Source organism: Podarcis cretensis (assembly GCF_951804945.1).
Source record: "Podarcis cretensis genome assembly, chromosome: 8".
NCBI lineage: Eukaryota > Metazoa > Chordata > Lepidosauria > Squamata > Lacertidae > Podarcis > Podarcis cretensis.
Window position 1 is genome coordinate 1,044,715 of NC_137177.1, and position 17,252 is coordinate 1,061,966.

The window sequence follows — 17,252 nt, forward strand, 5'->3', positions numbered from 1 at the left end:
AACACAGAAGAACATAGGATATTTATGGCTGAAATACAGACACAAAGCAGCAGATGGGACAACACAGAATGGCCCCCCCAGCCATGTCTGGCAATGTCTCCCCCCTCCAGCCCCCCCGGGACCCCCTCTTGCTGGGACAGGGCTCTCTGCCCCGCAGACCCCCAAGGGGCCCCCAAGAGAGACTCGCCCCCCCCGGATCCCCCATCTGGCCCCCCCAAGACCCCCCTGCTCCCCCACCCAGACGCCCCTTCGCAGCCCCAGGCAGCCTCCCGGACACAGACAGCCTCCCGGACACGGGTTCCCCCTTCACACGCACACGCGCACAGTCCCGGGTTCTGGGTCCTGCTTCCTCCCTGCCCCCCCCCCGAAGGGGCAGCTCTGCGCCTGCGCGACGCCCCGATCTCCTCCGCAGGGAGAGAGAAGGGTTAAGGGGCGCCGAGCTGGCTTCCTAGAGAGGACAGGAAAGGAAGGCGGGCCGATGCTCCTCCCCCGCCTCCTCCCCTCTGACGTCCCTTCCGTCCCTTCCGGCCTCGCCTTCGCCTGCCGGGCTCTGGTGGGTCTCCTCTCGGGGGAAGCCTGGGGAACTCCCTGCCCCGGGAGGCGGGAAGGGGAGGGAAGAGAGGCTGGGGGTCCGGGAGGGAGCCAGAGGGACCTCAGGCCCCTGGCCAGGGAGGTGGGGCGGGACTGGAAGACAGGAGGGAGGGAGAAGGACATTAGGAGGGACATAATTGTGAGGGAGAAGTACAATAAGAGGGACATAATTGTGAGGGAGAAGTATATTAAGAGGGACCTAATTGTGAGGGAGAAGTATATGAAGAGGGACCTAATTGTGAGGGAGAAGGATATTAAGAGGGACATAATTATGAGGGAGAAGTATATTAAGAGGGACATTATTCTGAGGGAGAAGTATATTAAGAGGGACATAATTATGAGGGAGAAGGATATTAAGAGGGACATTATTCTGAGGGAGAAGTATATTAAGAGGGACCTAATTGTGAGGGAGAAGTATATTAGGAGGGACATTATTATGAGGGAGAAGTATATTAAGAGGGACATAATTGTGAGGGAGAAGTATATTAAGAGGGACATTATTCTGAGGGAGAAGTATATTAAGAGGGACCTAATTGTGAGGGAGAAGTATATTAGGAGGGACATTATTATGAGGGAGAAGTATATTAAGAGGGACATTATTATGAGGGAGAAGTATATTAAGAGGGACATAATTGTGAGGGAGAAGTATATTAAGAGGGGCATAATTGTGAGGGAGAAGTATATTAAGAGGGACATAATTATGAGGAAGAAGTATATTAAGAGGGACATTATTATGAGGGAGAAGTATATTAAGAGGGACATTATTATGAGGGAGAAGTATATTAAGAGGGGCATAATTGTGAGGGAGAAGTATATTAAGAGGGGCATAATTGTGAGGGAGAAGTATATTAAGAGGGGCATAATTGTGAGGGAGAAGTATATTAGGAGGGACATGAGGGAGAAGGATCTTAAGAGGGACATAATTATGAGGGAGAAATATATTAGGAGGGACGTAATTGTGAGGGAGAAGTATATTAAGAGGGACATTATTATGAGGGAGAAGTACATTAAGAGGGACATTATTATGAGGGAGAAGTATATTAAGAGGGACATTATTATGAGGGAGAAGTATATTAAGAGGGACATAATTATGAGGGAGAAGTATATTTGGAGGGACATAATTGTGAGGGAGAAGTATATTAGGAGGGACATTATTATGAGGGAGAAGTATATTAAGAGGGACATTATTATGAGGGAGAAGTATATTAAGAGGGACATAATTGTGAGGGAGAAGTATATTAAGAGGGACATAATTATGAGGAAGAAGTATATTAAGAGGGACATTATTATGAGGGAGAAGTATATTAAGAGGGACATTATTATGAGGGAGAAGTATATTAAGAGGGGCATAATTGTGAGGGAGAAGTATATTAAGAGGGGCATAATTGTGAGGGAGAAGTATATTAAGAGGGACATAATTGTGAGGGAGAAGTATATTAAGAGGGGCATAATTGTGAGGGAGAAGTATATTAGGAGGGACATTATTATGAGGGAGAAGTATATTAGGAGGGACATGAGGGAGAAGGATCTTAAGAGGGACATAATTATGAGGGAGAAATATATTAGGAGGGACGTAATTGTGAGGGAGAAGTATATTAAGAGGGACATTATTATGAGGGAGAAGTACATTAAGAGGGACATTATTATGAGGGAGAAGTATATTAAGAGGGACATTATTATGAGGGAGAAGTATATTAAGAGGGACATAATTATGAGGGAGAAGTATATTTGGAGGGACATAATTGTGAGGGAGAAGTATATTAAGAGGGACATTATTATGAGGGAGAAGTACATTAAGAGGGACATTATTATGAGGGAGAAGTATATTAAGAGGGACATTATTATGAGGGAGAAGTATATTAAGAGGGACATTATTATGAGGGAGAAGTATATTAAGAGGGACATTATTATGAAGGAGAAGTATATTAAGAGGGACATTATTATGAGGGAGAAGTATATTAAGAGGGAAAGACCATGAAGAAGAAGTACAGTAATACCTCTGCTTACAAACCGTCCTCCTTGCAAACGCTTTAGCTTCTCTCTCTATTCATAAATCTCTGTATGTAGGGCATTTCCCCTCCCCAATTCTTTATTTGTTTGACTAAACTGCGGGAGGCAGTGAATGACAGGAGTTCCTGGCGTACTCTGGTCTAGGGGGTCACGAAGAGGCGGACACAACTAAACGACTAAACAACAACAACAATTGTGAGGGAGAAGTATATTAAGAGTGACATAATTATGAGGGAGAAGTATATTAAGAGGGAGGGAGAAGGATATTAAGAGGGAAATACCATGAAGCTTCCCTTCTCTCTCTATTCATAAATCTCTGTATGTCGGCCATTTCCCCTCCCTAATTCTTTATTTGATGGAAAGTCCAGTTTCCGAGGCGTCTTCCAGGGCAGTTCTACCCAGAGGGCCTTGCCACCTTCTCCTCGGATCCATAGCAGGAAGTCCCCAAGGGACGGTGGCTGGAGCTAGACATGGGCCCTGCTGCTCACCAAGCCACCCAAGCAGATATGGCTGGGTTGGGGCGAAGCTCTGGACTATGAAGTGGGGTTGGGAGGGACCCCCACTATTGGCTTGGCTCCAGATTACACTTCATACAAATGACTCACTTGTCACTCACAGTTATGACTTCTCCCTCCCCCTTTCCCCCCCATACAGCTTGGAGTCTGAGCTGTGGTGCAATCCAGCCCTGGTTCCAGATTACACTTGATACTAATTACACTTGATACTAATTACACTTCATACAAATGACTCACTTGTCACTCACAGTTATGACTTCTCCCTCCCCCTTTCCCCCCCATACAGCTTGGAGTCTGAGCTGTGGTGCAATCCAGTCCTGGTTCCTAGCAAGACTCAGCCACGCTTCCTCAGGAAACATTCTCCTCCTCTTCATCTTACAATAGAATAGTGTGTTTGATTCATACGATTTGCTGCACCTCGCATTGGTACCCACAGAACTTGACAGAGGACCAAGGGGCTCCTTCCGATCCCTTGCAGACTTCCTGGGAGCCCAGATGGATGAGCAAGACTCAGCTGGCCCTGAAGCAGGAAGAGGCCATGCCATGGAAACAGGGAGCAGTGGGGGATTCTGGGAAAACTCCATGCAGAGGATTCTGGGTGAGGAGGACACCCCTTGCTCAGAGGTGCAGAGCCAGCAGCTCAGTCAGTTCTGCTTCCAGGAGGCCAAAGGACCCCGAGAGGTTTGCAGCCGACTCCACCACCTTGACCATCAGTGGTTGAAGCCAGAAAGGCACACGAAAGCTCAGATGTTGGACCTGGTGATCTTGGAGCAGTTCCTGGCTGTCCTTCCTCCGGAGGCGGAGAACTGGGTGAGGGAATGCGGAGCGGAGACCAGTTCCCAGGCGGTGGCCCTGGCCGAAGGTTTCCTCCTGAGTCAGGCAGAGGAGTGGAAGCAGGCAGAGCAGCAGGTGCGAGAGACTTTCTTCTGGATACTCCCAAGGGGCTCCAAAGAGGAGGGAGAGTATTCCCAAATCATTTCCTAAAGGCCCATCCTTTTTTGGAAAGCATCTAGGAACAGATCTTCTTCTTCTTCTGCTTCTTCATATTATTATTATTATTAATACTACGCCCATGGGCCTTCCAGCACATATAAAAGCATAAGAAGACATCAGATGTCTTCTAAAAGTTCTGCATTTTCTTATCTCCTTCTCACCTGATGGGAGGGCATTCCCCAGGGTGGGGGCCACTGTGGAGAAGGTCTTCTGCCTGGTTCCCTGTAACTTCACTTATCACAGGGAGGGAATCAGCAGAAGACCCTCGGAACTGGACCTCAGTTCATGGAGACGCTCCTTTGGGTATAGTGGGCCTTTCAGGCCGTTGAGGGCTTTAAGGTTCAGCACCAACACTTTGAATTGTGCTGGGAAACGTACTGGGAGCCAGTGAAGTGTTAGTTTCTGCTTTCTTCACTGTGCAGCGAAGTGCTTGTCACGAGGCAATGTTTACATTCCACAGTCAGAGTTGCTGTTGGGTTTTCCCACGGGAAAGGGAGACTGGATGTGACGTACACTGGTTTCCTGTTTTTCTCAGTTCTCTCGGAGTTTCCGAGGAGAGAGGATGTTGCCTCTCTGCTCTCACAGAGGCAAGATGCTTGTTTGTAAGCTCTCAGCATTGAAGTGTAAATAAAGTAAAGTAAAGTATGTGGCACGTACTGCTAATCATTCCACTGCGTAAAAGACTCTGCAAAAACAACATGAAGATCCTTGAGGACCAATGTTTCATGGTCCTGGCAGCCAACCCCAGACACCAGCCTAGCAGAAGCAGGAAACGGCTTTCACCTCTGTCCCCCGAAAGCGCTTGCCTCTGCCATTCCTTTTCTAACCCTTCTCCCCATTCTCTGTTTTGAATCCTTGTTGCTCTTTCAGAGGAAGGATCTTTGGGCAGAAATGGGTCTTGATTCTTCGGAGGCAGAGAAGACTCCGTTGGACGCCAGAGTGAGGCCTCTGGGTAAGGAGGAAGGAGTGTTTTCTCCCTTGTTTTGTCACATTCTCTTGGTTTCGAAACTAATCTGTGATTTCTTTGCATCTTTTGGGGGAAGACACCTGGAGCCCAGAGGGGGGGGGAGATGTATTTTTGCACAACTATTATATGAAATGGGTGCAAATGTCCAAATGTACTCAGCTGGGAAGACTTTTACTGCAGCTGGTTCAATTCCACAGTTCATTATCTCTTCCAGCAACGCCTGTACATTAGTCCAAATTGAGCTCTAATTGATAGGAGAACCTCTGCTTCTTAATGGCAGCGAAGGAGGGTTTTCGGCAGACAAAGGGCTTTTCCCCTCAGCGCCTCCCTCCCTCCCGCAATCCATGCCGGAGCCGGAACCTGGTACCGAGACAAACTGGGAGTGAAGCCCGTTCCCCCCTGTCCCTGGGGGAAACTTGCAAGGAGAATTACCCTCGGTCATCCTTGTTTTTCCTTTGCCAACGATCTCCCGCTGCCTCCATTAAAGCAAAGCGGAACCGGAAGCTAGCAGGGGAGACTTTGAGGAAGCCCCACCTGTACTTAGAGATGCACTGTTTCACCTCTGAGAGAAGCAGGCGCTCACGGATTCCACTTACCTTGGTCTCTCCCAGGTGACGGAATGATGCCACCAAGACCTGCTCCTTCATCTTTTCATGGTGGTGGAGGGGAGGCAGCAGCTGTGGACCCAGATCAGGTAGGGGGAAGGAGCCTTGTGGGGAAGGACTGCTTGGATGCAGACTGGCTGGACACAGTTGGATGCAGAGGAATGGTGGGAGGAGCCAGAGAAGAGGGAGCCGACTGGGAGGAGGAGGAGGAGGTGTCTGAAGCTGGAGAGGGAGCAGAGGGAGTCTGGGGCAGAGAGCAGCCCAGACTCCGAGGCAGAAGCTGCAGCAGGAGAGAGGGATGAGGAAGGCAGAGAGGGGTCTGGCCGCTGTAGAAAACAACAGAGCCAAGGGAATGTTCTCTAAGAGGACAGCCTTTTTCCTGTTCTGTTAGGGTCCAGTGTGCTTTGAAGATGTGGCTGTCCATTTCACAGACAAGGAGTGGGCGTTGCTGGATCCTGACCAGAGGGCTCTGCATCAGGAGGTCATGGAGGAGAATCGTGGGATCTTGGACTCTCTCGGTAAGGCTCCTTATTGGATCATCCTATCTGTTTTGTAAATCAAGACATCTCTCTATGTGACGAACCTCTGATATTCTGAAGGGGCTCAACAGCGCCACCCGCAGCACCTGGGATGTTAACACTCCCACAGCAAACCTTGGAGGGATGGCTATTGATTGTTTTCCCTGTGAATATTCTTCCTCCAGTTCTGCCGTTTAAAACCACGATCAGGCTGTCTGAACTGCCCAGGCCTTCTTAAATGTAGGATTCAGAGTGATTTGAGGTGTTGAAGTAGCTTCAGTCAAGTTTCCTGCTTTTGTTCTTGCTTCTGTCTCTCTCTGGTTGACCAAAGAGTAGCTTGGCATTGGAGATGGCACAGATTCCACGACTGAACCAAACAAACTCCATCCCAAAACAGAGCCAGGCTTTTTGAATCTCAGGCAGTGAACCCTGCAGTAACAATAATGATATATATATATATATTGCATTCTCTTTATTAATTTTCATTACACACCAATACACACAAGACAAATTCATCACAAACAAAAAAATAAACCAAACAACACGGCTAAATAGAAAAAAAAGCTAAGAACAAAAAACAACATATAAATAATTGACTTCCCTCCACCTCTGTTTTGGGTTATATAATAAAGGATTTTTTCCACAGTTTATCTTTAAGACTTCTGCATGTCGGAAGGATATATTTAGCCTACTGTGATCTTTAGATTTTTTAAATCTGCTTCAATATATGTTATTCCATTCCATAATAAACTTTGTTTCTTTCTGATCTCTGATTTTTTGTGTTATTTTTGCCAATTCTAAGTATTCGAATAGTTTACTTTGCCAATCTCTTACCGTCGGGATACTAATTGACTTCCAATTTTGTGCTATTAATATTCTAGCAGCTGTTGTTGCATACTGGAATAAAGTCTGGTCCTCTTTCTTAATTTCATTACCAATCATCCCCAGAAGGAAGTTTTCCGGTTTTTTAACAAAGGTGTATTTGAACACTTTTTTTAATTCATTATAAACAAGCTCCCAAAACTTTTTAATTTTTTCGCAGGTCTTCCTTCCTTATTTTTGCACTTCCAGCACATTTTGTCTCCAGTCTTATAATTTTTTTCTAATTTTACGGGGGTGATGTACCATCTGTACATCATTTTTTCCATGTTTTCTCTTAGTGCGACACATGCTGTAAACTTCATATCTTTATTCCAGAGCTTTATCCAACTATCATATTCCAAATTATATCCCAGGTCTATCGCCCATTTCACCATGACTTCTTTTATCTCCTCGTCCTTAGTATCCCATTCTAACAATTGGTTAAACATTTTTGATAAAAGTTTTGAATTTCCTTCCAATATTTCTATCTGAAATCTGGATTTTTTCCCGTTCATCCCAATCTTTTTATCTTCTGTCCACAGTGCGTTAATTTGATGGAATTGTAACCAACTCGTTAATTTATCTCCTAATTCTTCATAAGTTTTGATTTTCCAACCTTTCTCTGTTCTAACCAACAAGTCTTCATATCTCCATCTTTCACCTTCTATATTTACTTTCTTGGTTGTTAAAATATCTATTGGTGACAGCCACCAGGGAGTGTTTCTTTCAAGTAAATTTTTGTTTCTTTCCCATACCTCTATCAATGGTCCTCTGATAATATGATTGGAGAATCCTTTGTGTACTTTTACTTTGTTGTGCCACAAATATGCGTGCCATCCGAATCTGGTATTGAAGCCTTCTAGATCTAACAGGTCAGTATTTTTTATGACAATCCATTCTTTAATCCAACAGAGGCATGAAGCCTCGTAGTACAGTTTCAAATTTGGTACCGCAAATCCTCCTCTTTCCCTTCTATCTGTAAGTAATTTGAATTTAATTCTAGGCCTTTTCCCCTGCCAAATGAATTTGGATAGAATTTTTTTGCCAATCTTTAAAAACTGTGGTTCCCCTTATCACTGGAATATTTTGGAACAAAAATAGCAGCTTTGGAAGTATGTTCATCTTAATTGCGGCCATTCTTCCTGACCATGATTCATCCTGTTCCAGATATCTAGGTCCTTTTTGATTTCTTTCCAAGTAACTAAATAATTATCTGCCATTATGTCTCCAGATATCAATCAGATCTAAATTTTCCACCAGATTATTAAATGTTCACAATAATGATAATTTTATTTTTGCCCTGCCCATCTGACTGGGTGGCCCCAGCCACTCTGGGCAACTTCCAGCAAATAGAAAAACGTAATAAAACATCAAACATTAAAAACGTCCCAATACAGAGGTGCCTTCAGAAGTCCTCTAAAAGTTGCAGTTATTTCCTTGATATCTGATGGGGGGGCGTTCCACAGGGTGGGTGCCCCTACCGAGAAGGCCCCCTGCCTCGTCCCCTGTAACTTCTCACAATAATGTAACATTTAAGTACAGTGGTACTTCGGGTTAAGAACTTAATTCGTTCTGGATGTCCGCTCTTAAAATTTGTTTAGATTTATTACCGCATATTGTACAACTTAGCATATTGAATACAGTGGTTCCTCAGGTTAAGTACTTAATTCATTCCTGAGGTCCATTCTTAACCTGAAACTGTCTCCTGCTGCCGCTGCGCCACCGGGGCATGATTTCTGCTCTTATCCTGAAGCAAAGTTCTTAAACTGAAGCATTCTTTCTGAGTTAGCAGAGTCTGTAACCTGAAGCGTATGTAACCTGAAGCGTATGTAACCCGAGGTACCACTGTATATCTTCATTTTGGACAGGGAACTTTTCCGCTTTGGCCACCTTTAAATAATAATAAAAGCACATTTTATTTATGGAGATAGTACTGATCCATATTTAAATTTAAACAAAATGATGTTACTAGTACAGTAAGCTGTACTTTTAAAAACTAGAGAGAGAAAACATCTAATATTCAACTTGATTTGTATACGAAACTAGACAATTTTACAGAACAAAAGGAACATTATAACATCTAACTCCCTTCCATTCTTCCTCTGTCCCAAGCATTAATTTGCATTGTTCCATAATTTGGGACTGCACTTCTTCCCGAGACTCTAATCTGTTTGCCTCTTAGTTTCAGGTGGTGATGAATTGGAAATGAAGAACAAGGGAGACCACAACGAAATCCACACAGTGGAGGAGCCATATCAGGATTCAGACTGTGGAGAGGGCTTCAGTCAGAGCTCCCATTCCATTTCCCATCAAAGAAATCCGCTTGAGAAAAAACACTATCAGTGCGTGGAATGTGGAAAGAGCTTCACTCAGAGTGCCCATCTCACTTCCCATCAAAGAATTCACACAGGGGAGAAACCCTTTCAGTGCGTGGAATGTGGAAAGAGCTTCAAACGGAGTGCCCATCTCACTTCCCATCAAAGGATTCATACAGGGGAGAAACCATATCACTGCTTGGAGTGTGGAAAAAGCTTCAGTCACAGCCACGATCTTACTTCCCATCGTAGAATTCATACAGGAGTGAAACCCTATCAGTGCGTGGAATGTGGAAAAAGCTTCAGTCAGAGGGCCCATCTCACGTCCCATCAAAGGATTCATACAGGGGAGAAACCCTTTCAGTGTGTGGAATGTGGAAAGAGCTTCAGTCAGGGCTCCAATCTCACTGCCCACCGTAGAATTCATACAGGGGAGAAACCATATCACTGCTGGGAGTGTGGAAAGAGCTTCAGTCAAAGCCACAATCTCACTTGCCATCGTAAAATTCATACAGGGGAGAAACCATATCACTGCTGGGAGTGTGGAAAGAGCTTCAGTCACAGCCACAATCTCACTTCCCATCGTAGAATTCATACAGGGGAAAAACGCTATCAGTGCTTGGAGTGTGGAAAGAGATTCAGAAATTGCTCAGATCTCACTTCCCATCGTAGAATTCATACAGGGGAGAAACCCTATCAGTGCTTGGAGTGTGGAAAGAGCTTCAGCTGGAAACAGAGTTTTGCTTTCCATAAAAAAATACATACAGGGGAGAAACCCTATCAGTGTCTGGAATGTGGAAAGAGCTTCACCAGGAAAGAAAGTCTCACAGCCCATCACAAAATCCATACAGGGGAGAAACCCTATCAGTGCCTGGAATGTGGAAAGAGCTTCAGTCAGGGCTCCCATCTCACTTCCCATCAAAGGATTCACACAGGGTAGAAACTATTTCAGTGCCAAGAGTGTTATTGGAGGGATTTATGAAAGTCTTGTCTCATTTTTTAAGTTCTTAACACAATTGGAGCTCTTAAAAGGACTTAGAGCTCCCTGAAAAAGCTAAAATTAAGACAGGTTTGGACAAGTTCGTTTCTCTTTGAAGGAAAATATTTCTTCTACTCTGAGCCACTTAAAGAGAATTGGATTCCTGCAAGACAACCACTCTTATCTGGACGTCTAAATTGCTATGTCCTCTTGGACACATTCTTTCTTTCTTCTGTTTTATGGTTCCTCTCTTATTTGGTTTATTTGTTTAATTTGAATCTCAATTTAAGAAATTGGATTTTATGTTAAACATCTTATGTGTGTTGGGTATCAGGCTGGAAGGAAGAGGGAGGACTGGAAAAATGCAGGAAACAGGATCTCTTAAGAAAGAGTTATTTTGTGACCTTGACAAACTGATAAGGTGCTGCTGGAAAATAGGCTGCTTTGAGAACAAGGGAGAGGGAGATTTTGAATATGGCAGTTCAAAAACAGTTTACACCAGGCCTGTGTTAAATTTGGAGAAGCTATTAGCCCGAATTGCTAAAAATAATGAAATGGTGACAAATTTGACCACTAAAGTAGAGACACTGACAAAGAAAACAGAAGCACTAGATGTCTACATGAAAGGAAGGGAAGAGATGTCTGAAAAGCTGGAAAAGGAGACCAAAAAATCAGAACAGGAGACGCTTAGGATTGATGTGGACGGTTTGGGTGGGAGATAAGAGGTAGTTGCCGGCGCTTTGACGGTTCTTGAGATGAGACAGAAAGCCCAGCCTCTGAGACGGAGAGGAGGGAGGAGAGCAGGATTTTAGCAAAGGTTTGAGCGGAGTGGCTGGGAGTGGAAGAGGAATTCCTGGAGGAGGCGCCACCCTCCTCACAGCCGGGGGGGGTGGCTTTTGGGTAGAAAACCAATGTGAATAAATCCCCCCAGTGCCACCCCCTGGCCGGTCTTCCTGTCTCCCTGTGCTCCCACCCTGCCCCAATCAAAGTCCCAGCCAGCAGCTGCCCCCCAGGCCTTCCTCCGCCCATCTTGGGGCCTCAAGGCATGCGGGCAAGTAGGATCCTAGAATGCAACAACTGATTGGCTTGCAGGAAAAGACCAATCAGGCTCCAGGAGGGAAGCAGAATCTGTTAGGATATTTCTGTTCCTCCTTAAAAAAGGGAACAGGCAACTGTTGTGTGTCACATGCCTGTTTACTTCCTGCTCACTGGGAGTTTCCGTTTTGTATATAGCTTTTGTTCTGGCTGTTTTCCTTGACATGGATGCAAGCAGTCATGTTTTTCCTTTGTTCTGACCAACGTTGAATAAAGCTGTAAATATGCTCGCCTGGGTGAATCTTCCGTTGTGGAAACGCTGCGAGAAGGGCGTGCATGAGTCTTGGAATGCGTCTGAGGCTCGTGTCGCTAATTGACTGATGCTGTTCCAATGGGAGACCGGAGATCGTCTGGAGACGACATGGAGGCCTGATGCCTCTGTCTCCCTGGCAGGATCCCAACAGAAACAGCCAATCAGATGGGACTCATTGTGTAAATAATGTATATAAAAGCCTGAGGTTTGGGGGGCAATTAAATCACTGTTTTACAAACTGCAATAAAGAGCATGAAATCACTACAGGACTCCGAATATATTTCACTGGCGATGAAGGTGGGATCCTGCTGAGCTGTCTGCCGTGCACCGCATACAGCCGCCACAAGCAGCACAGCATCGCACCGCGCATCCAGGCTACAGCTCCTGGACCGAAGGACCCAGAAGGGTGACAGACAACCGCTTCATGCCGTTCAGCCCAGCCTCAGGAGACTGGGAAGAATACGCCACCCGCTTCTAGTTACTCCTGGAGGCAAAGGACATCATGAGACACAGTGTGCTGGTCCGGGGGGGGGTTACCGTGAGGCGTGGTCAAAGTCCGGTCCTGGGCCAAGGGTCTGGAGACTGCCCACCAAGGGGGAAGCGGGGTCCAAAGCATGAAGCCGGGCGTGGTCGGACTTCCGGGTTGGCGCCTCCGGTAATGGCGGAATTCCTCTGATCGGGAGGAATTTGCCCTGTGGGAATTTGGGTCTGGCCGCCACGGAGAAGGCGGAGACCCGCAAAAAATCACAGGCGGGAGAAGCCTGTGAGCGTGGGATTCAGCGGGCACCTTTTGCGCCTCCCTTACTTGCGGGGAAACCCAGTTTCGGGGGTCCGGAGCGACGGGTGAGCAGTGTGGTGCTTCGAATCGTCTGTTTTTTCCATGGAGCGAAGCCGCATAGCTGTTGCCGGAGAGCCCTGACTTTTTCCTGTGGACAATTTGATTCTAAAGTAACTACCCGTGAGTAGAGCTGAAGCGGGAGAATTGAATTTTTAAACGTTTAATTTGGTATCGTAACAGGGAGGTTCAATACAGGAAGTCCGCCTTCCCCTTTTGTAAATGGACTGAAGCAATGAGGCTGTAAGCTGAAGTCTTGGAAAGCCTATTGTAAAAGACTAAATTTCCATCGGTAAAGAACATTAAACCCCCCCTTGGAGGCAGGAGAAGGGGGGGAGTTGTGGACTGAATATGCCTGCAGGAGAGAGCGAAGAGAGTTAAAATACCGCCGCTCTGACCCTGGAAACGGGCTGCTAGCAGGACTGACGTCTTTTGGAATGTTCATTGACAGCACTTAGAACGTTCATTGACAGCTAGCTAATAAGAGAAATACATTGTTTCTACTGTCTCCAGCTGTTTTTAAAAAAGGAGTAAAAGTAACTGAAAACTGAAACTAACTTTGGATTCTTTGAACTGTGTTTAAAAGAGGACATTATTGATTAATATAAATAGAAACTGTTTCCCCCTAGTGGAAGCCTTTGAAACTGGTTGCTTTACAAGAGGTGAGCTAGGGGAATTTTCCAGCTGCAAGATAAAAAACTGTGAGACTCTGGGACTGACCTTGAATCTTTTAAGTGCTATGGCAAATGGAAAGGAAAAAACAGACCAGTCAACTGCAGAAAAAAACATTAAGGTCTGGGAGGACTTTGCAGCAACCCAGGAGAGGCTCAACATCAGGCCTCCCTGCTTCTTCTGCGGCTGCTTCTGCACCAGTACACTCAAAACCAAGAGGAATGTCGACAGAAGAGGCCTTGGCGGTTGCATTAAATAAGATAAATGATTCACTGGAACAGCTTAACAAGAAAACAGATGCGACAAATGCGAAAGTGGATGCTGCAACTATTAGAATAAATAATCTGGGACAAAGGGTGAATACCAATACAGAAACCATCCAGAAATTGATTCAGGAATCTACTTTGATACGGCAGACTGCGGAGGAAGCTAGGGAGAAAGCCGTTGCTGCGGAATGTAAAGTAACACAATTGGAGAGAGAGAGAGTCCCAGCCTTACAGAGGCAACTTGATGATCATAAGTTGACGCTTGCTATGATTGAACTTAAAGAAAAGCAGATGAATCTGAGGATCAGAGCCCTACCTGAATTGGAGAAGGAAAGCTTGATAGACTTCCTCACACAGGAATTTGCTGACTTTTGGGACGTTGACTTGGGTCAAGAAGAGATTAAAGTTGTGAGGGCCTTCAGACTTGGAAGAGGAGGGAAAAAAGAGAAGAACAGAATAAGAGACTGTTTGATCACCCTTCGAACTAAAGAAGAGAGAGATAGAATATTGGGTTGGCACTATCAGAAGAACCTAGAGCCTAACTACGGAGGTATCTGAAGAAGTGTGCATGCACACGAAAGCTCATACCAAGAACTAACTTAGTTGGTCTTTAAGGTGCTACTGGAATGAATTTTTTTATTTTGTTTTGACTAGGGAGATATTGTTGCCCTGCTGAGAAGGAATAAAATCATCTTTAGGTGGGAGTTTCCCCAAGGTCTATACTTCAGTTTCAAAGGAAGGAAAATAAAAATAAGATCAGTAGAAGATAAAGTAAAGTTTTTGTATAAATACGAAGATCTGCAGAAGGGACTTGGAAAAGAGCCAAGAGCATCGGATAGAAGATCACCAGGATGAAGTTGATGGACTATATGGAACTGGCGGAAATGACTGGCAGAATCCAAGACCAGGGAGAAGAGTCGGTGGAAGAAGACTAGAAAAAGTTTAAAGATAATTTACGGAAATACTGTAAAATTAATGAATGTTAGAAAAACGTTGGAATGAAGTTATATGGCTTTAGTACGAATGTTATAAGTAATTAAGTATAAATAGATTAATAGAGTATTAAAGGAAAAATTAAGGTTAGAATGTGTTAAGATAATTATAGGATAGAAAACAGAGGAAGATGGAAAGGAATTGCTGAAACAATTAACAGAAGTGGAATACAAAAAGGGAGGTGTGAGGAGGTCGCTGAAATAAGTGAATGAAAGATAAGATACTGAAATCGTTTGATGTGTTTTAAATTGTTTTTGTTTGTTTTGTTAGTTTAATGTGTTAGTGTTATGTAGTGTTTTTGTATTGTATTGTATTGTATTGTTCTTTTTTGTAGTGTTTAAATTGTTGGAAAAGTAATAGATATTATTTTTTTAAAAAAAAGAATAAGAAGCCGGGCGTGGTTTGGAACTCTGGAGAAACAGGTCTGGGTGCTGGCCGAAACAGGTTTCCAACGTCGTTGCTTCCGCAACCTGGGACTGGCCTGACTGGCCTTTATCTTTTCTGAGGCTGAAGGGGCACTTCTCGCAACAACCCTCGGTGCTAGCGTGTCGAAATGCCTTCAAGGCAAAGCGGCAGGTCTCCAGAGAAACCATAATCGGGTATGTGACCTCCCTCCGCCAGGCTGCCCGGCTCTGCAATGTCACAGAGCTGGAGAACATGCTCCGCGACTGTCTCGTGGGCGTCCTGAGGGACGAGAAGCTGCAGTGGTGCCTCTACGCCAAGAAGGACCTGACGCTCCAGGCTGCCCTAGAGGAGGCTTTAGCAACTGAAGCTGCCGAGAGGTCAGCGCAAGGATTCCAGTCAAACATGTCGTCCCAACCGAGGATCCACCACAAGGACCTCACCGATGACTCAGAATCCGACCGGGAGGATGTGCACTGAGTGCAGCAGCGCACATAAGCTGCACGCCCACCACGACAGCCTCGTCCGGAAGACGGGAACTCTGCAAGTTGCGGGGAGAGCCAGGAGCAGAATGCCGACAATGCAGAAAAGTGGGACACATCGCCCGGGTGTGCCCAAAGCCTCGAACCAGATGGCCGACCCAAGAGTCCCAAGGTAACTCGACGAAGATCACAGACTGTCAGGTATACCAGTTGCCTCATTCTAATGCGGAAACAATTCACATCGAGGCACAGATAGGGGCAGCCCCATGCCGCCTGGAGCTTGATACAGGCTTAACCCTGTCCATAATTTTGGCATGGACATTAAGGAAATTGTGTCCCAGTGGCGGCTCCAAGTTTGGCCAGCCCCATTCACCCTCCAGGACACTTCCACAAACGCAAGGTCCCCACGATGGGGGTGGGCACCTTCAATGTACAATTGAAGCGGTGGTTGGACTTGATCGTGGTCAAGGGGTGCTACGTTAGCTTACTGGGGTTGGCGTGGTTTGGGCCACTGGGGTTAGCCATCACCGGGGTGAACCGCACCAGCTCCCACGTGGAAGTGGACGCCATGTGCAAAGAGTTTCCAGAGGTTTTCGATGGGGCATTGGGATGATATACTGCCCCCCGCGTTGGCCTACTAGATCCCGCCATACGACCCATCAGGTTCAAGGCCCACCAGGTCCCGTTCGCCCTCAAAACCCCGCATTGACAAGGAATTAGACTGGCTTGTGGAACAAGGAGTGTTCGAGCTGGTGCCTAATGCCCCCGAGAAACCCCAATCATCACACCCATCAAGCCCAATGGCTCAGTCCACATCTTCGCAGACTTCAAATGTACCATAAACAAGGCCCTTATGGCTCATGCATCCCCGGTGCCAATGCTCAGCCATGTCCTCGCCACCCTGGCGGAGTCTTAAAGGCCACCTGATCGGGGACAAGGTGAGGGCTATTTGCGACACCCCTGCACCTAAGGGTAAGGCAGAACTCCAAGTCTTCTTGGGACTATTGAACGTCCGGATGATTCCTGGGGGGAAACTGCAAGGAGGGCTGGAGAGAGGAATCCCAAGGGGATAGCAGAAGGGTGAGGCCCATAGAGCAGGAGCAGGAGGAGTGAGTGAGGCAGGCAGAACTAGGAAGTCCAGAAGTGACCGAGGCCGAGCAGCCACAAGAACCAGAACCACAACTGAGTGGACCAGCGGCGTCCAATCCAAGAACCCCGTCACAGCCGGCAGCCCTGGAACAAGAGCCGGAACCAGGAACCCCTACTGAGAGACACCCAAGACCACAAGGCATACATAGGTGACCGGTATATCTCAACGACTACGAATGCTACCCTTCTGGGCGCAACAGGAACAGCCTGAGGTTTGGGGAGCAATTAAATCACTGTTTTACAGGCCGCTATAAAGAGCATGAAGTCACTACAGGACTCCTGAGTAGATTTCAGAGAATCTAATGCATCTTTGGTTGGGATTGTCCAGCAAGGAGATTGGAGATGGTTGCCAGTCAAAGGGTAGTTTAAGACACAGGGGGGGGGAGAGAGCTCCTTGTGAAAGGGGGGGAGCAGTTTTGGGAGACATTCCAGCTGTGGCATTGGCAGCCAGATGAGGAATCCTGGAAGAGGACACTCCAGGCTCATCTAGTCCAACCCCTGCAATCCAGGAACCCCGGTTCTTAGTCCCGCCAGCTCCCTTGAACTGGGCACCTCAGATGCCTGGAGCAGCGCCCCGTTGGAGAGCAGCCTTGGGTCGCCTCTGGAGCTGGCCGGACCTTTTGGACGGCTGTTTCCATCCCCCCTGCCTTCTGCTGGCAGGCCCGGTTGGGAGTTGTGGTCCAAAGCCCATTGAGGGGGGCTGGTCCTGGAGGTGGTTTTCAAGTTGGAACTATGTTTTGACCCTTTGCTG

General features: G+C 46.3%; 1 protein-coding gene and 1 long non-coding RNA gene across 2 annotated transcripts in view; both read left to right on the top strand.

Annotated features, from left to right (window-relative positions):
- The window catches only part of LOC307221421, a 31,431-nt gene extending 19,467 nt beyond the window's left edge, over positions 1-11,964 (top strand). The window contains exon 2 of the long non-coding RNA XR_013841393.1: positions 11,908-11,964. This is a non-coding gene — a long non-coding RNA (uncharacterized lncRNA). The remainder of the gene's footprint in view (positions 1-11,907) is intronic.
- On the top strand, positions 538-11,677 carry LOC307221179 (uncharacterized protein). The gene is made up of 6 exons (XM_079985528.1): positions 538-553; positions 3,553-4,025; positions 4,980-5,061; positions 5,688-5,770; positions 6,073-6,199; positions 9,243-11,677. The coding sequence occupies exons 2-6, from the start codon at positions 3,612-3,614 to the stop codon at positions 10,313-10,315; spliced, it is 1,779 nt and encodes a 592-aa protein (XP_079841654.1). The 5' UTR covers positions 538-553; positions 3,553-3,611; the 3' UTR covers positions 10,316-11,677.
- Positions 11,965-17,252: the final 5,288 nt, after the last annotated feature.